Genomic DNA, 21,287 nt, shown 5'->3' with positions numbered 1-21,287 from the left:
TATACGATTAATTAATAAAAATCAAGTATTTCCTTAACTTAGAATACCCTAGCTGGCAATAATAGACTTACTAACAACTGAAACTTTATCACCCAATCGCCCTGCTTTGTGAATTCCACCGGAGGGGATGTACACCCAGCTTTCCTGACCTTACAACCCAGGTGTCATGTCTACACCAAGTCTACACCCCAACACTCAAGATTCCTCGAAGGAATTACACCGAAGGCGGATGTAACTCCGGGTTCTAAAGTCCTCTGACCTGACACCCAGAGGCCACTCACAGTAGCCAATCACTGGACGTAGTCGAGGGCAGTTGGTCACCCCAATTCTCACGAGAAACAGGCCAAGTGCCCGGGCTGCCTCGACTGTACTCCCATTTGTCAATTTGTCAGTTGGTCTGGGTGGTAGAGTGACGTCCTTGTGTCTGGCAAGGTCGGAGTTCAATCCCAAATGGTCAAAGTAGCTGGACACCGTTCCTTCGGCTTCGGCTTCGGCTTCCCAGCCCCTTGACCACATACACCTTCCAAGTGCCAAACTGGCTCAGCGCGTCCTTATAATCACCACAACATAAACAATACTAAACATATGACAACAAAAGTAGACTCAGGTGAATTAGGCTAGAGTTAATAAAGTGCGTGGTACTGACCTCAGCGCTGGTGTAGACTGTGAGTGTGTGGTTTACAGTGGTGTGTAGACCTGGTGGTGATGGTGAGGAGGGTGGTGGTGATGGTGAAGGGCAAGCACAGGGGCGCCACCATGCTTTACGCAACAATCTGAAACACAAAGTCAAACACTTGAGGCACAAGAGGAGAGATAGTGGTGGATACCCCCAGGTAGTGTGTGTTTGCTAGTTGTGTTTACTAGTTGTGTTTACTAGTTGTGTTTTTGCGGGGACTTTTGTTGGCATATGACCCACATATGCTAGGTAACAGGGGCACTTAGGGTGAAAGAAACTTTGCCCATTTGTTTCTGCCTCGTGCGGGAATCGAACCCGCGCCACAGAATTACGAGTCCTGCGCGCTATCCACCAGGCTACGAGGCCCCAGCGTGTGTGTGTGTGTGTACTCACCTATTTGTGCTTGCGGGGGTTGAGCTTTGGCTCTTTGGTAGAGCCAAACTTTGGTAGAGTGTGCTTTCATTGGTAGAGCACAGCTTTGGTAGAGTGTGTCACACTTTGGTAGAGTGTGTGTGTGTGTGTGTGTGTGTGTGTGTGTGTGTGTGTGTGTGTGTGTGTGTGTGTGTGTGTGTGTGTGTGTGTGTGTGTGTGTGTGTGTAAACCACAAAGAAATTAACACGTGATGAATAAAGTCAAAATATATATAAAACCACGAAGAGAAAATTAAACAATAAATTACTTGATTGCTTTCACGTACCCGAGTAAATGCTTAATGAACTACGACCCACATATCACGCCAGTAATTACCTCGTGTGTAGGTAGTTTACCTGAAGCTGGCGACGGGACGTTGACCTGACCAAGCAGGAGGGGGGGGGGGAGAGGGGGGTGGGTGCCCCGTCCCTGCACCCTTGCAGAGCAGCTCCTCTCACTTGCTTGCTCTTCTGCCGGGGAGTGTCTTAGTAGGGACACATTGTTGTTTCTTGTGTGTCTTTTTACGGCTTTGTTTTTGTTTTGTTTAATCACATAGTATAGTGTACACATAGTATATATATAGTGACTATCTATCACTATCACTATATAGATATAGTACATAGTATACACATATGGATAGTGTGTGTCACTCACTCAACACTCAACAGGGAGCCGGTCGGCCGAGCGGACAGCACGCTGGACTTGTGATCCTGTGGTCCCGGGTTCGATCCCAGGCGCCGGCGAGAAACACTGGGCAGAGTTTCTTTCACCCTATGCCCCTGTTACCTAGCAGTAAAATAGGTACCTGGGTGTTAGTCAGCTGTCACGGGCTGCTTCCTGGGGGTGGAGGCCTGTTCGAGGACCGGGCCGCGGGGACACTAAAAAGCCCCGAAATCATCTCAAGATAACCTCCCCACACGCCCAACACTACCACTCCCCCCCCCAACACTCCCACCCCAACACTCCCCCCCCCCACCCCAACACTCCCACTCCTAACAACACTCCCCCCCCCCCCCACCCCCCCACTCCCCCCCCACCCCCAACACTCCCCCCCCACCCCCAACACTCCCACTCCCAACAACACTCCCCCCCCCACCCCAACACTCCCCCCCCCCCACCCCAACACTCCCACTCCCAACAACACTCCCCCCCACCCCAACACTCCCCCCCCACCCCAACACTCCCACTCCCAACAACACTCCCCCCCCCCACCCCAACACTCCCCCACCTCCCCCCCCCCTCTCAACAACTCAGCAACTGCTACCCAAAGCCTCTCTTCAGTCTGCAGATATGAATCACAACACCATAAAGCTCGATTTATCGTCCTCATAAACCAAACAGAAAAATACAGACTTTATAATAGTGTGTGTCATAGTGAGCGTGACATGACATGTCGTCACGTGTACAGAGTAGAGGCACCAGGGACTCTACAGGACCTAGGGCACGCCCTAGTGAACCAAGGGTGTACACTCACCAAGGACGCCAACAGGTCCTGTTAAGCATGATCACTTCGTGGAGTGAGAGACGCTTTAAGCACCAGGTACATGTAATGATTGTAATGGTGTAATGCTAACGGCAGATGGGAGTCACTGTGGTGGTGTGGGTGGTGGTGGGTGGGTGTGTGTGGGTGGGGTGGGTGGGGTGGGTGTGAGTAACGCTCCTGGTGGTGTGGGTGGGTAGTACAGATGGTCCCAGTAGGGTGTTGTCTGGTCGGGAGGCAGGAAGCGAGGTGTCCTTGATCTATGTCCCTGTTGGTACAAGGTCTGTCTCTCTCTCTCTGGACTCCCCCACGCCCTCCGGGTCCTCTATGGGGCGCCTCGCTCCCTGCTGGGGGACACTTACCTTGCTGTAAGGCTCAACACTACTCCACTGTGGGACACAACACACTCCACTGTGGGACACAACACACTCCACTGTGGGACACAACACACTCCACTGTGGGACACAACACACTCCACTGTGGGACACAACACACTCCACTGTGGGACACAACACACTCCACTGTGGGACACAACACACTCCACTGTGGGACACAACACACTCCACTGTGGGACACAACACACTCCACTGTGGGACACAACACACTCCACTGTGGGACACAACACACTCCACTGTGGGACACAACAAACTCCACTGTGGGACACAACACACTCCACTGTGGGACACAACACACTCCACTGTGGGACACAACACACTCCACTGTGGGACACAACACACTCCACTGTGGGACACAACACACTCCACTGTGGGACACAACACTACTCCACTGTGGGACACAACACACTCCACTGTGGGACACAACACACTCCACTGTGGGACACAACACACTCCACTGTGGGACACAACACACTCCACTGTGGGACACAACACACTCCACTGTGGGACACAACACACTCCACTGTGGGACACAACACACTCCACTGTGGGACACAACACACTCCACTGTGGGACACAACACACTCCACTGTGGGACACAACACACTCCACTGTGGGACACAACACACTCCACTGTGGGACACAACACTACTCCACTGTGGGACACAACACACTCCACTGTGGGACACAACACACTCCACTGTGGGACACAACACACTCCACTGTGGGACACAACACACTCCACTGTGGGACACAACACTACTCCACTGTGGGACACAACACACTCCACTGTGGGACACAACACACTCCACTGTGGGACACAACACACTCCACTGTGGGACACAACACACTCCACTGTGGGACACAACACACTCCACTGTGGGACACAACACACTCCACTGTGGGACACAACACACTCTACTGTGGGACACAACAAACTCCACTGTGGGACACAACACACTCCACTGTGGGACACAACACTACTTTCCTACGTTCATCAACAAGTTCTCTTTCAGGCTGACAAGTAATGTCACTTGACACTTCTCGTGATAGTATTCCAGATAATGTCTCTAACCATCCCTTCTCTTGTGTAGCCTGTCACTGTACCAACCCGTCCTCCAAAAATGGGGAGATAAATGTAACAGCCCATAAGTGCAATTATGTACTATGTAAGGCAGTTAGGAATTGTACTTATTTTCACTTAGTATTAAACCGTACTGTCAAATATATTGTGAATTTTTGAGTTTACCTGAAAAGCTGAATAGAAAACCACGACCTAACCTAACCGTCTTAGTTTTTGAAAAGTATTTTTTTGCTTCTTAATTACAATTACTACTTAACCTATAGCTATATTGATATTACTGTTTTATAAAAGAAATAAAATCAAACGAAAATATGTCAATAAATTGTAAAGTAACTTAGGGTATTTTCAAATTTTGTATAAAATCTCTATTGTTTAATAAAACTGAAAAAGAAATTCCTGATATTTAAAGCTTATGTATAACGATCTGAACTTAAAAAATTTCATACTAACATTCTGAGCGTCTTGACAGAAAACGAAAAAAATAAATGGGGAAGTAAATGTAACAGTCCCCATAAGTGCAATTATGTACCTTATTACACTTAGTATTAAAACGTAGTCAATTCGGAGGCTGGGTTGCAGTCTAGATTATAATTTATAAAGCACTAAATGTGTACACTATCATGTTGTAATATCAAATAGTATTAATGTGTTCTTAACACTTGACACTAAATATGGATTAGAATAAGTCAAAATATTATTTTTGTTCATCAGAGTAAAATTTTACGTATTGTGTATAGTCAGTTCTCTGAAGTTAGGCTTCAGCTAGATATTTGAAGTTAGGCTTCAGTTAGATATTTGAAGTTAGGCTTCAGCTAGATATTTGAAGTTAGGCTTCAGTTAGATATTTGAAGTTAGGCTTCAGCTAGATATTTGAAGTTAGGCTTCAGTTAGATATTTGAAGTTAGACTTCAGTTAGATATTTGAAGTTAGGCTTCAGTTAGATATTTGAAGTTAGGCTTCAGTTTGGTATATATGGCTCTCGTTAGGTCCTATTTAGACCAGGTTTGGTCTCCATACTACAGAATGGACATAAATTCATTTCAACGCATGAAGTGAACGATGTTTAAAGGTTAACCTCACGAACTAGAACCGTTCCTTAAGTAGAGAGATTATACAAGCCTAGTTCACATTTTCTAGAGACGAAGAACAAGAGGGGGAACAAGCTCGAAGTATATCAACGTATGAAAGGGTATAACAGTCCGAAGTATATCAATGGATGAAAGGGTATAACACAGTGCGTATTATTAAGGTGTTAAATGGGGAGGTAAATGTCCAAAGCCTCAACACAAAGCACTAAACGACAGAGGCACATTGATAAAGTTAAGAATCGGGAAAGACCTGAGTAAATATTCCTTTGAGAATAATGAAAATACCTGCTGGATGGGGTTCTGGGAGTTCTTCTACTCCCCAAGCCCGATCCGGGGCGCCGGTTTCGACCCGCGAAAATTTGCCCCAACAGCTATAAGCTCTTTGTTTCTTAGAACGGCCCGCAGGCCTACATATCCACATTACAGTCCGGTTAATCCGGCACTTCTTGTAGAAAACTGTCCAGTTCTACGGCACCACTCTACTAAGCTTCAACCCAGCACCACTGTAGTACCCCCATGTACTAGGCTTGAACCCAGTACTACTGATCTGTACTAGGCCTACTACTCTAGGTCTAATAGTACTAGTTCACTACTGTACTTAGGCTTCAACTGAACTGCGCTTGAACCTTGTACCACCACTGTACTAAGCTTGAGCTCAGCACGACTGTACTAGCTAAGCTTGACCCCCAGCAGCAATGTTCTAAGCTTGACCCCCAGCACCAATGTACTAAGCTTGACCCCCAGCACCAATGTACTAAGCTTGACCCCCAGCACCAATGTACTAAGCTTGACCCCCAGCACCAATGTACTAAGCTTGACCCCAGCACCAATGTACTAAGCTTGACCCCCCAGCACCAATGTACTAAGCTTGACCCCCAGCACCAATGTACTAAGCTTGACCACCCAGCACCAATGTACTAAGCTTGACCCCCAGCACCAATGTACTAAGCTTGACCACCCAGCACCAATGTACTAAGCTTGACCCCCAGCACCAATGTACTAAGCTTGACCACCCAGCACCAATGTACTAAGCTTGACCCCCAGCACCAATGTACTAAACTTGACCCCCAGCACCAATGTTCTAAGCTTGACCACCCAGCACCAATGTTCTAAGCTTGACCCCCAGCACCAATGTTCTAAGCTTGACCCCCAGCACCAATGTACTAAGCTTGACCCCCAGCACCAATGTACTAAACTTGACCCCCAGCACCAATGTACTAAGCTTGACCCCCAGCACCAATGTTCTAAGCTTGATCCCCAGCACCAATGTTCTAAGCTTGACCCCCAGCATCAATGTTCTAAGCTTGACCCCCAGCACCAATGTACTAAGCTTGACCACCCAGCACCAATATACTAAGCTTGACCCCCAGCACCAATGTACTAAGCTTGACCACCCAGCACCAATGTACTAAGCTTGACCCCCAGCACCAATGTACTAAGCATGAACCAAGCACCAATGTACTAAGCTTGACCCCCAGCACCAATGTACTAAGCATGAACCAAGCACCAATGTTCTAAGCTTGACCCCCAGCACCAATGTACTAAGCATGAACCATGCACCAATGTACTAAGCTTGACCCCCAGCACCAATGTACTAAGCATGAACCAAGCACCAATGTTCTAAGCTTGACCCCCAGCACCAATGTACTAAGCATGAACCAAGCACCAATGTACTAAGCTTGACCCCCAGCACCAATGTACTAAGCATGAACCAAGCACCAATGTACTAAGCATGAACCAAGCACCAATGTACTAAGCTTGACCACCCAGCACCAATGTACTAAGCTTGACCCCCAGCACCAATGTACTAAGCATGAACCAAGCACCAATGTACTAAGCTTGACCACCCAGCACCAATGTACTAAGCATGAACCAAGCACCACTACCCTCCCCATTTGATGATAGGCTACACACCTGATATGTAGGTTTGAAAATCAGCCGCCAATTTCCCTGTGAATAGCGCACAATTCTCTATAATTCTAACAATTTCATTGAGACTGCGAAGAAACTCTATAATCCAAGCTAAATTATACAAGTTTTATCTTAATTTAGTATCGTCATTATTATAATTCGAATTTTACCATACAGCATTTTCATTACAATTTTTTTTGTACGCAGTAATGTTTAAGTTAATTGATCAAGCAACATGTTTTATTTAACACGAGATTTGAGCATCGGGTATCGAGCCCCGTAAATGCTAAAATACACCTACTGGCGCAATAAATAGCTTTGCGCTCATTCTTAACCAACTAGGTTAAGAATGCGAATATATGCCCCCTATAACATTTGCAACTTGCAATAATAGAGATATTATATGAGTGTAACAGATAGCCACCGCGTCCAACAGCCTGGTCGACCAGTGCAGCAAACAGAAGGCCTGGTCGAGGACTGGGCCGCGGAGACGTTGAGCCCCGAAATTATCGCAAGTTAACTGCAAGGCAATGTAACCTAATGGGTGTTAACTTTAAAACAGCGTAGAATCCATTTTATTATTAACATTAACTCAACATCATCAATGTCAAATTAATGTAGAATACACATTATCAGCGTTTTATAAACTTTGATAAACCCGACACAGTCGAACCGAATCACCATTTTTCATCACTGTGGCTTCGTTGTTCTTTCTATCAACGTAGCTAGCATGCCCAACCGGACCAGCTTGAATGGGAAAAGGATTAAGGATTCAGCCAGGGTCAGCTCAGCAGACTATCTGATCCTTGGCGCCTCTTAGAGGTCTGTGGATACATCGTGTCCTTGGCCTCTTCTAGCGGTCAGGCAAGACCCCCTCTCCACACTACACCCCCCTCAACAAAAATAAATAAAAAGCTCCAGGTCACCTTCTCAAAGTGAGAGGGTGACCTGAAAGATCCATCTGTCACTCCCACAGTTGGTCGAGTCACTCATACAAGTGTTACCGCCAGCAGGCTCTTCTCCCAGCTGGATTTTCTATCGACATTCATGTGATAGTTATCCGATTTTTTGTAACTTAAGGTGACAGAATTGTCGTTGAATTTATTCTACTTTAACTGAAGAAATTTTCAAATCTTAGGAGTGCCCGAAGAGGTAGGAGGCAACAGTTGAGGCAAAAGATGCGTCCGCACACTATAGAAAACGTGAGCCGAATAACCAACTGGAAGCGTCAGAGGCACGTGACGCAAGAGCAATTATTAAGTGTCCGGTGAGGTCTTATTCTATGAGAAGTGGCACACCAACAAGGATTAGCAAGGATCCACTTAACTAGCAACAAGCAGAAGTTGCGTCCATGATTTAGACTGGGGACAATAATGACGAAAGGAACGTATGCCAGCCTCATAATACAATTTATGAGGCTTGAGAATGGTCCAGGACGGACCGAAACGTCGTCGTCCCTTCAACTTCTAGTGTGTGGTCTGGTCAACTTACTTCAGCCACGTTATTGTGACTCATCGCCTGCTCATAATACAATATTATGGACTTAACCAGCAAGCACAGTATGTCCAAGAGTGGCGTTGGTTCGACGTTGAATCAACCTTATCACCGGTACCTCAACGTCGTATCAACGTTGATGACGGTACTTCAACGGTGCTTCAACGTCAAATCAACGTTGATGACGGCGCTTCAACAATGAATTGGCGTTGATTCTGGATATTGCGCCCACTGCGAAGCCTAGTGACAATAATGACGAGATGAACACTTAAAAATGTGAAATTTGATGTCAGCTTTCACTCAATCACCGGAGGTGTCAACCATGACAGACTGTCACTCACGTACCAACTTGACAACAAACATCAGGGCGATACGGAAAAATAGGGTTGGAATGCATTAGATGAAGTGAATGAAGCGAGCCTAACTCAATTTTAAAAAGTTAAATGTATATTTCAAAAGAAAATGAAAGAGTTTGGTCTCAACACTAAGCGCAAGTAAGGTCTGGCAACACTTAAAAGTTTTGAAACTAAAAAAACACCTCAATGGCGTCTGTTTGTGGATAATACCTACTTCAAATACTAAAAAATTGCAGAACGTGAATCTGAAATATAAAAATACTGTTTGCAACACGATAATTTTTTATATACAATAAATATTTTGCCATTTTTTTTAGGATGGCGAACAGGTATTATATTCAGAATGTCGAACTGTAACTAAAGTTTAGTTATACTAGACTGAAACAAGTTTCAATGTCAGAATCAAACTTAAGTTCCTTTATACACCTAAGGTTAAATTTGGCTCACGCTGTTCACAAATATTTTATACATTTTTTATATTAAAAGCAATGCTGAACAAAATAGGTTGGAACAGCAATTTCTCAAACCAGCAGCTTGAAAAGAAATAATACAAGCCTAAACATTTTAAGGCCAGCTCCTGTTTAACAAATTTACTCATTCTTTTCCAGCATATTTCAAACAGTTGACATCGGAAAGGATTGCGACTGTCTACATATTAACTTTAAGCATTTAATACTGACCTTCGCGATTTATTAGGAAGGTGGAGAAGCATGATATTTGGGAGTCTATTCTTAGTTGGATTAAGGCATGGTTGTTCCTATGGAACATAAGTTATTATAAACAACCCGTCCTCTTAATAGAACGTCGCATTTTGACGACGAATGGAGAGTTTACTCTCCCTAAAGAAGCGGCTCGTGAAATTGACATACTGTCCCGATTTCTGGTTTGGGTCCTCTGGTAGTTAGGATTTGGGCACTTTAGAACTGCAGTTTTTTGACGTTGGGAAAACCTTTGGAGGACGAGCTGATTATAAATGGCCTTAAAGACTGCGTCAAGGCTCAGGGTCTTGCGTTATTTAACACAGATATAAACGATTTAGTTGTAATTGAACAGCAACAGTTTCAAATTTGACATGAAAAAGAAAATATGACTGGAAATATAATGCATAAAATCTCTTCAAAACAACTTACATAGGTTTTTGAAATCGACGAATGACTGGCATATATAATTTAATTATCTGAGCCCATGCAATGATAATAGTTACCAGATATCAAATGGAAAATTGTGAAATTACCAAATCTGAATGCAAACGAGATCTGGGAAATCATGATTACCAGAGCTAAAGCAAAACAATCTAAGTGTAAATGTTCAGAATAAGGCACATAGGATACTGGGGGGGTTCCTATCCTCGTGTGTTATATGCAGCAATAAGGAATCTAATGCTATTCTACAGTTTTATTCTTGCCTTTGTTTGGCTCCATTTACGTAAGGTTAGGCTATGCTGTTTTGGTCACCATACTATAGAATGGACATACAATTCAATTGAACATGTACAAAACAGAATGACACAAAGGTTAATCCCTGGAATTAGAAACCTTCCTTATGTAGAGAAATTAAGAAAGCTCAATTTACATTCTCTAGAAAGAGTCACCAAATCAACACCTTGACTGACCAACCGTCCTCAACACACTCCAGAAATAGCGAAAACTCTCAGTATAAATACACTAGTGAACTTGAAGTGCAAATTTAGTTATGTACATGATTGTAGGTCTAAATTTGCAAGCAATATTCAGACCTGAAGAGTGTGATCATCATTATTTTTAGATGACTTTGAGCTATTTTGGTAGATAATGCACAAAGCAAAGTTAGCCTTTGTGAGGCCACTGATCAATGTATCAGTGTACTCTGAAGCACCGGGTAGACTTTCGGGTGTTGGTATTCTATGGAGTTTACCTGTCTTATTGCTAATGCTTCTTAATGTGAATATCAGTATCCTATTTGTCTAATTCCCAACATTTATTCAATAATTCTTTTTGTGGGGGTTGGGAGGGTTACAGATCCCTACTAACCACGTCTCCCAGGTATCTATGGTGTTTAGATTTGATATTTTTAACACTACCCAGCTAATATCTAGTAACTAATATTACCTAGCCTTAGACCTTTACATTTGTCAGCATTAAACTGCGCTTGCAAATCTTTCGTCTAGTTTAATAGCCTATCTAAAATCGTCCTGTATCTAAAATCTTCTTTTGAATATGTTTTACATTCTATAATTTTGTTTCGTTTTTTTTTTAATCTAAATAGTTATATAATATATATATATATGCGTATTTTTTCGTGTCGGTCTCCACTAAATAGATTTACAGTTTTTTTTAAATGATACATTATAAGAATATTTATTGAATGCAAGAGATACAAAATGAAAAAATATATATATATATATATATATATATATATATATATATATATATATATATATATATATATATATATATATATATATATATATATATATATATATATATATATATAATACGCAAGTAGTAAGCCCATAGCTCACTATTTTTACCTCTGAATACCAGAGTCCCTCTTTCAAGGAAACCTCTCGCTCACAACACATTATTTACAACTATATTTAGGCCTAAAGAGTGTCATTATCATGTATAGATAAGTTGGAGCTATTTTCAGAGATATTACACAGAGTAACGTTAGCCCTTGTTAGCACATTTATCAATGTCATGAGCGCACTAACTCATATATGAGCGCACTGAACATTGTCATGAGCGCACTTACTCATATATGAGCGCACTCAACAATGTCATGAGCGCACTTACTCATATATGAGCGCACTAACTCATGTATGAGCGCACTAACCAATGTCAGGAGTAAGCTTGTATAAAAGTAAGCTTGTATAAGCGCACTAACCCTTATATAAGCGCACTAACCCTTATATAAGCGCACTAACCCTTGTATAAGCGCACTAACCCTTGTATAAGCGCACTAACCCTTGTATAAGCGCACTAACCCTTGTATAAGCCCACTAACCCTTGTATAAGCCCACTAACCCTTGTATAAGCCCACTAACCCTTGTATAAGCGCACTAACCCTTGTATAAGCGCACTAACCCTTGTATAAGCCCACTAACCCTTGTATAAGCCCACTAACCCTTGTATAAGCGCACTAACCCTTGTATAAGCGCACTAACCCTTGTATAAGCCCACTAACCCTTGTATAAGCCCACTAACCCTTGTATAAGCGCACTAACCCTTGTATAAGCGCACTAACCCTTGTATAAGCCCACTAACCCTTGTATAAGCGCACTAACCCTTGTATAAGCGCACTAACCCTTGTATAAGCCCACTAACCCTTGTATAAGCCCACTAACCCTTGTATAAGCGCACTAACCCTTGTATAAGCGCACTAACCCTTGTATAAGCGCACTAACCCTTGTATAAGCGCACTAACCCTTGTATAAGCGCACTAACCCTTGTATAAGCGCACTAACCCTTGTATAAGCGCACTAACCCTTGTATAAGCGCATTAACCCTTGTATAAGCGCACTAACCCTTGTATAAGCGCACTAACCCTTGTATAAGCGCACTAACCCTTGTATAAGCGCACTAACCCTTGTATAAGCGCACTAACCCTTGTATAAGCGCACTAACCCTTGTATAAGCGCACTAACCCTTGTATAAGCGCACTAACCCTTGTATAAGCGCACTAACCCTTGTATAAGCGCACTAACCCTTGTATAAGCGCATTAACCCTTGTATAAGCGCACTAACCCTTGTATAAGCGCACTAACCCTTGTATAAGCGCATTAACCCTTGTATAAGCGCACTAACCCTTGTATAAGCGCACTAACCCTTGTATAAGCGCACTAACCCTTGTATAAGCGCATTAACCCTTGTATAAGCGCACTAACCCTTGTATAAGCGCATTAACCCTTGTATAAGCGTCCACTCATCTTCAACACAGCCCAAAGATAAAAACTGCAGTTAAGCAGATAAATACGAAAGACAAATCTGAACAGTTCTGCTGGCTTAATTACCATAACATCATTTAATTACCAGAGCCCAACCTAATTACCAAAACACAGCTTAATTACCACGAAGGTGCCAACACACACAAAACTATCATCCGTAAGTCTGATGTTTAATGTCTATATACACTCAGGATATTATTGAAACTATTCACATATATACATACACACATGCATATATACATACATACAATAGTACACAGGGGGGGTCGTATTCATAGAGAAGTGTATATACAGCTTCTCGGTATATATATATATATATATATATATATATATATATATATATATATATATATATATATATATATATATATATATATACTGAGAGTTTTCTGCACTAAAGTGTACTTGTTGTTGGCTAGTATAATATATTCTTGCTGTTGTAGAGGCCTTAATAAGCCTCCAGACACATTAACAGATCTTAAGCCCAACGCCAAAAAAAAAAAAAACGAATTCAAGGCGTATGACCCCTTAAAGTTCAAATGTAAAACAAATGTTCAAATGTAAAATGTAAATGTACGTGTATTTGCGGCGCGGAGAGAGAGCGCGCGGAGCAATGTCCACTGGTTAGCGTCCGCCTTCCCCGCGCGCAGAGCGGACCAGCGCAGTGTATAATGACTAGCGCCGGTGGTAGGGAGGCGAATTCTTGTTTACGTTCCTGGGAGAACACGTGTCGTAGGCAGGTACAGATGTCGTCAGCTTTCAACGACCTCCGCAATGACAATGTCAGCCTCCGAGATAACTACGTCAGCAGCTATGTCAGTCTCCACAACAGTCAGAGAAACAACGTCAGCCTCTACAACAGTAATATTAGCCTTCTCAACATCACCCACCACCACAACATCATCAGCTTCCACCACAACATCAGCTTCCACCACAACATCATCAGCTTTTACCACAACATTATCAGCTTCCACCACAACATCATCAGCTTCCACCACAACATCAGCTTCCACCACAACATCATCAGCTTCCACCACAACATCATCAGCTTCCACCACAACATCATCAGCTTCCACCACAACATCATCAGCTTCCACCACAACATCATCAGCTTCCACCACAACATCATCAGCTTCCACCACAACATCATCAGCTTCCACCACAACATCATCAGCTTCCACCACAACATCATCAGCTTCCACCACAACATCATCAGCTTCCACCACAACATCATCAGCTTCCACCACAACATCAGCTTCCACCACAACATCATCAGCTTCCACCACAACATCAGCTTCCACCACAACATCATCAGCTTCCACCACAACATCAGCTTCCACCACAACATCATCAGCTTCCACCACAACATCATCAGCTTCCACCACAACATCAGCTTCCACAACATCATCAGCTTCCACCATAACATCAGCTTCCACCACAACATCATCAGCTTCCACCACAACATCAGCTTCCACCACAACATCATCAGCTTCCACCACAACATCAGCTTCCATCACAACATCAGCTTCCACCACAACATCAGCTTCCACCACAACATCAGCTTCCATCACAACATCAGCTTCCACCACAACATCATCAGCTTCCATCACAACATCAGCTTCCATCACAACATCAGCTTCCACCACAACATCAGCTTCCACAACATCATCAGCTTCCACCACAACATCAGCTTCCACCACAACATCAGCTTCCACCACAACATCATCAGCTTCCACCACAACATCATCAGCTTCCACCACAACATCATCAGCTTCCATCACAACATCAGCTTCCATCACAACATCAGCTTCCACCACATCATCAGCTTCCACCACAACATCATCAGCTTCCATCACAACATCAGCTTCCACCACAACATCAGCTTCCACCACAACAACAACAACAACCTTCACCACAACATCACTCTCCTGGGAGATCCCAACAGGAACCCAGGAAACAAACAGTCTGAATGAACAGTCACACACAAATGACCTCATGCAGATGTGTGACTTTGCTTTAAACCAGCAAATAGTTGAGCCAACTAGGAAACCAAACATCCTAGACCTTATTTTTACAAACAACGATGGGCCAATCAGGGACATAATGATCACACCTACTTGTTACTCAGATCGCAACCTGATCGAAGTTCAGACGAACGCAGACAATAGACCTTGTGCAGCCAATGTCAAATCCAAGTGGAAGTGAATTCAATAAATTAAATTTTGATAAACTGATTAACTGGGACCGAATAAATCATGACCTTGCAGAACAATGCTGAGAAGAACAACTAGATTTAAAGAACATGCAGATTTAAACCAGTGCTTCGAAAAAAATAGGCACGGTAGCACTAGAAATATGTAAAAAAGCACATACCACTAAGAAAAAAAGCGAAAAAGGTGCAAACTTGAACGGGAGAACGGGGCTCCCTCTATTGGCTGAGAAAACACACAGCACAACATCTCAAACGCTAAACTCCATCCCAACAACGACGAGGAAGGAGATGTAAGGATATAGAATTGATCGAGCTAAAGCTTTAAGAATCATATCAAATTCAAGAGAGGCAAAGAGGGGGGGAAAAAGGCCATAAGTAAACAGAGAGGAACCTGAAATACTTTTTATTCGTATGCAAAAACTAGAACAAAATCTGCATCCAGCATTGGGCTCTTGAGCAAGGGTGATGGAACTGTCACAGATGACAACAAAGAAATGAGTGAAATACTGAGGCTTCAGTACGCTTCTGTTTTCAGTGAACCCCTGAACATATTGAAGATCAATGATCCAAACGAATTCTTCATGAATGTAACACCAACATCGAACCACATATCAGGTGTCACCCAAAATTCAAAGTCCAGTGGGGTGCATGGACAGCATGCCCATGCATTCTGCACCAGGCCCAGACTCGTGGAATTTTATATTCATCAAACAGTGCAAAAACATCACAATCACAGGCCCTAAAAAATCGTTTGGAGAAGAAGTCTAGATAGTGGTGTCATCCCTGACATACTTATACAGCGATCGCACCACTTCACAAAGGAGGTAATAAAGCAGATACAAAAAATATATAGACCAATAGCTCTAAATTAACACATCATCAAAATCTTTGAAAGAGTGCTAAGAAGTAAGATCACAAAATACATGGAATCACAACATCTACATAACCCCCGGACAACACGGGTTCAGAACAGGGCGCTCCTGCCTCTCACAGTTGCTAGATCACTAAGACATGGCCCTAGGTGCCATAGAAGACAAGCAAAACGCAGATGTAATACACACAGACTTTGCAAAAGCTTTCGACACATGTGACAATGTAGGGAGACGGATCTTCAACGTCCTAACGAACAGAACGCAGAGTGTAATAGTCAACACATTAAAATCCGGATCATCTACTGTGAAAAGCTCAGTCCCCCAGAGTACCGTGCTTGCGCCCCGGTACTTTTTCTTACCCTAATATTAGATATAGACAAGGATACAAACTACAGCACTGTATCATCATTTACAGGATGACACTAGGATTTTCATGCGAGTAGACAATATAGAGGACACGACAAACCTCCAATCAGACGTTAATCGGGTCTTTCAATGGGCCACAGATTATAATAGGATGTTTAATAAAAATAAGTTCCAGCTCCTGCGCTATGGAAAAACCAAATATACAAAACCGGAAACCATATGTAAAAGGCAGTCAAATCACACTAAAGAACGAAAGAGCAATGTAAATTATCTAGGAATAATCATGTCAGAAGCCCTTACCTTTACAGAACACAATAAAGTAGCTGTCACGACTGTAAGAAAAATGTTATCCTTGTTGGATAACAAGGGCCGCCATACCAATGATGATACTTTTCATGACAGGAGTTCTCTCTAGGGTGGAATGTTGTTGCCCACTAACAGCCCCATTCAGAGACGGATGAATTGCTGACCTAGAGAGTGTGCAAAGATTCTTTACTGCTAGAATCCACTCTATAAGTCATTTTGATTACTGGGACCGATTAAAAGTTCTAAATCTGTATTCTCTAGAGCGCAGGCGAGAGATGCATTATAATCTACACGTGGACGATATTAGAGGGACTGGTTCCAAATCTGAACACAGAGATTACATCACACGAAACCAGCAGACATGGCAGGATATACAAAATAGGTGAAATGGTCGGAGACCGGGCCGCGGGGCCGTAAACTCCCGGAAGCTACACAAGGTAGACACAAGGTCACCACAACATCACCATCAACAACAACAACTACAACAACGTTCACAACACCACCACCATCAACAACAATGAAGGCTTCAACACCTGAAGCCTCGCCCACGCCTGGCCAGCCTCATACTTCACCACGAGGTCCTCATGACTGTGTACGAAGCACCACTACTTTGCTCTCACTATACCGCCTTGCTAATGGCCCAACCACCTACTCCAGGAGGTTACAATTGCCGCCCCATCTTCCTAAAATGATAGTACTTATAGCAACTATTTGGTCGAATGACCAAAAATGGACTGTTGGACACACAAAAACTCACTAGTACTGAATTAGCCTACAATGGCACACTTTGAAATTGGAAAAGTAATTAAAGATCCTGAACTTGTCTGTCAACCAGTACTAGGCCTAATATACAATACCTTAGGTTAATATAATACATATAATGTGCTATATTAACCCTAGGAATGTTTTTGTTTTGTGCTCTCTACAAAATTAAATGGAACGTGAAAGACTGTTAGCTTCATCAGTCTATTTTTGGACGTTAGAGCAATTAGTTGCTATAATTACTATCAATTTAGAAAGATAGGCTACAGAACTATGAGAATTCTATCACGACGGAAAGAAAAATAATGTACAAAATTGCCCGAACCTAACCTAACCTAACTGATAGTCCCACGCGTTGAAAACGCTAAAAATGTCCGCGAGCCACTGTCATATCATATGTATTCTACATCATATTTTGTCCGCTAGGGAATTCGCACGTTTTTACAATTATTATCCGACGATACAAGTTGAAAACTTTGTAACGTCAGCTCTCAACACAGGAAGAAGAAAGACATTCGGGTCCTTGACAGGAAAGTCTGGTATCGCCAAGACGCTAATGGACGCTAACGTAGTGGCGGAGAATTTCTGGTGTAGGGGAGGAGGAGACCCACAGCCAGAGAATGAATCACTGTCACCATTGACAGCACACACCACTTCCTAATGGTCCACGACGGACCGAAACGTCGTCGTTCCTCTATTTTCCGGCGCGTGGGTTGGTCATCGAATCTTCAGCCACGTTATTGTGACTCATCGCCTGCAAATCACTGTCATAACTCACAACAGAGACAAATCAGTGTCGCAGCTCACAGCAGACACAACAAATTAGTGTCGCGGCTCACAGCAGACACAACAAATTAGTATCACCACTCACAGCAGACACAACAAATTAGTGTTACCGCTCACAGCAGACACAACAAATCAGTGTCACCACTCACAGCAGACACAACAAATCAGTGTCACCACTCACAGCAGACACAACAAATTAGTGTCACCGCTCACAGCAGACACAACAAATCAGTGTCACCGCTCACAGCAGACACAACAAATTAGTGTCACCGCTCACAGCAGACACAACAAATTAGTGTCGCAGCTCACAGCAGACACAACAAATTAGTGTCACCACTCGCAGCAGACACAACAAATCAGTGTCAGCACTCACAGCAGACACAACAAATTAGTGTCGCAGCTCACAGCAGACACAACAAATTAGTGTCACCACTCGCAGCAGACACAACAAATCAGTGTCAGCACTCACAGCAGACACAACAAATTAGTGTCGCAGCTCACAGCAGACACAACAAATTAGTGTCACCACTCGCAGCAGACACAACAAATCAGTGTCAGCACTCACAGCAGACACAACAAATTAGTGTCGCAGCTCACAGCAGACACAACAAATCAGTGTCACCACTAACAGCAGACACAACAAATTAGTGTTACCGCTCACAGCAGACACAACAAATCAGTGTCACCACTCACAGCAGACACAACAAATCAGTGTCACCACTCACAGCAGACACAACAAATTAGTGTCACCGCTCACAGCAGACACAACAAATCAGTGTCACCGCTCACAGCAGACACAACAAATTAGTGTCACCGCTCACAGCAGACACAACAAATTAGTGTCGCAGCTCACAGCAGACACAACAAATTAGTGTCACCACTCGCAGCAGACACAACAAATCAGTGTCAGCACTCACAGCAGACACAACAAATTAGTGTCGCAGCTCACAGCAGACACAACAAATCAGTGTCACCACTAACAGCAGACACAACAAATCAGTGTCGCAGCTCACAGCAGACACAACAAATCAGTGTCACCACTAACAGCAGACACAACAAATCAATGTCGCAGCTCACAGCAGACACAACAAATCAGTGTCACAGCTCACAGCAGAACATATCAAAGAGTCTTAACAGCTCACACCAGAAAGAATATATCATCACAGCTCACAGCACAATACACCAGTTTCACAGCTCACAGCAGACACAACAAATCAGTGTCACAGCTCACAGCAGACACAACAAATCAGTGTCACAGCTCACAGCAGACACAACAAATCAGTTTCACAGCTCACAGCAAACGCAACAAATCAGTGTCACCTCTCACAGCAGACGCAACAAATCAGTGTCACCTCTCACAGCAGACGCAACAAATCAGTGTCACAGCTCACAGCAGACACAACAAATCAGTGTCACAGCTCACAGCAGACACAACAAATCAGTGTCACAGCTCACAGCAGACACAACAAATCAGTGTCACAGCTCACAGCAGACACAACAAATCAGTGTCACAGCTCACAGCAGACGCAACAAATCAGTGTCACCTCTCACAGCAGACGCAACAAATCAGTGTCACAGCTCACAACACACTGGGATAAGGAATATTCCACATTACCTGACCAGGATAGATAGATGGGTCGGCCAGCAACAGTGAGAACAAAAAGATAGTTACCCGAGAGATTATAACGCACTGAAGATAATGATCCGACAGTGTGGCTGGCGGCTGGAACAGTAGTCCGGCAGGCTGGTAGCCACACCCAGGGTGTGGGTGTGTGTGTGTACGTGTCCCAGCAACACCACACTCAGCGTGGGGGGGTGTTGCGTGCAGGACACTGCCACACCCAGCGAGGGGGTGGTGTTGCGTGCAGGACACTGCCACACTCAAACACTAGGCAGCGTGGTCCTTCTTACACTACTTGAACCATCGTGCTACACTCACCAATGTTTAAACCTTCACTGATTCCTCCACCACATTTCCTCGCCTCTACTCTCAACCTTACAAAAAACAACAACCACTTTGGATATTACATGAAACGATATATGATCAAAATGGTTTTCAGATTCACTTAAGATACATAAAAAAATAACTTCTCACTGAACGTATTGTGCACCGAAACGCTGCTTTAGGCCACTTTGCAAGCTTCGAGCAGTCGTTCGTTATCGCTAGCAGCAGGAGTCGCCGGCTGAGGGTCGAGAGGAGGTGTGTGTATACCAGTGGGATTCGAACGGTGCGCGTAGCGTCCTCCCGAGCCGGTGGTCGGTTATACACTGAGGCGGCCGGGGCGACACACTCCGGGCCACCACCGACCACCACACACGCTGTCGCTGCTGCTGTTGCTGCTCCTCCTCCATATGTAAGGCTACAACGGCTCCTGTGAGGGTCACTCCAGCGGAGACTCCGTCAGGGGCGCCGCTAGGGGCTTTAACGTGCCCGCTAAAGCAGGCTCAGGAGGGGTAGGGGGTGTAACAGAGGTTAGAGAGGGAGAGAGATGTGGATTCACCAAACACACACACACACACACACACACCTGCCTTGGCCAGCAGTGGCCACTAGCTCCCCAGGGGCCGCCCCCTGGTCCCACCCCATCTATCCATTACCTCTTCTACTGATTCGTCTTCAATATTTCTACATTTTCTCGCGCTCTCGTCAAGATGTTCTCGTTCTCTCCTCGAACGAGACCGTTCTCTCTTGTACAACCGAGCTGAATATTTGACTCTTGGACTTGGAGACCCCCCCCCCTTACGTTTGGTCAATATACTCTATTTCTCTATAAACATTCGGCTTTTTCACAGCATCGGTCAAACACTGCATCGTAAAATGTTGATATTTAGCACAATAAGAAGTCATTATAGCTGCCTATAGCTGGGAAGCCTCTTGTGTACATTGGGGTCCGTTACCGTCTGTATTTATTCTCTGGTCTGGCCAGCCTCAGGCGGGGCTCAGGGCGGTGCTGTGCGCGCTCAGACCCTAGGGGTGACCTTGGTGTGTTGTGCAGTGTGGTCAAGACACAATAATAACCTTGGTGTGCTGTGTAATGTGCTCAGGACGCTATAGGGTGTCCTTGATGTGCCGTGGAATAAATTCAAATCGCTACGAGGCATTGTTCAAACCTGAACTATCGAGAGGGAGTTAAGTGTGGGTGTGAACACCAGGCCGGTGCGA

General features: G+C 44.1%; 2 protein-coding genes across 3 annotated transcripts in view; both read right to left on the bottom strand.

Moving 5' to 3' along the window:
- Positions 1-20,394, bottom strand: part of LOC123755800 (solute carrier organic anion transporter family member 74D) — a 176,865-nt gene extending 156,471 nt beyond the window's left edge. The window contains exons 1-2 of one of the 2 annotated variants that reach the window (XM_069300083.1): positions 19,797-20,394; positions 647-773 (exon numbers count right to left, since the gene is read on the bottom strand). The gene's annotated coding sequence lies outside the window, so the exon portion shown is untranslated. The remainder of the gene's footprint in view (positions 1-646; positions 774-19,796) is intronic. The other variant, XM_069300082.1, reaches the window with a different exon arrangement.
- LOC138373679 (magnetosome-associated protein MamJ-like) lies at positions 13,573-14,877 on the bottom strand. The gene has a single exon (XM_069340031.1). It carries the CDS (start codon positions 14,875-14,877, stop codon positions 13,573-13,575), a length of 1,305 nt encoding a protein of 434 aa, XP_069196132.1.
- Positions 20,395-21,287: the final 893 nt, after the last annotated feature.

This window comes from Procambarus clarkii, chromosome 43 (assembly GCF_040958095.1).
Source record: "Procambarus clarkii isolate CNS0578487 chromosome 43, FALCON_Pclarkii_2.0, whole genome shotgun sequence".
Classification (NCBI taxonomy): Eukaryota; Metazoa; Arthropoda; class Malacostraca; order Decapoda; family Cambaridae; genus Procambarus; species Procambarus clarkii.
The sequence above is the reverse complement of the archived record's forward strand: the minus strand, read 5'-3'. Positions and strand labels throughout refer to the sequence as shown.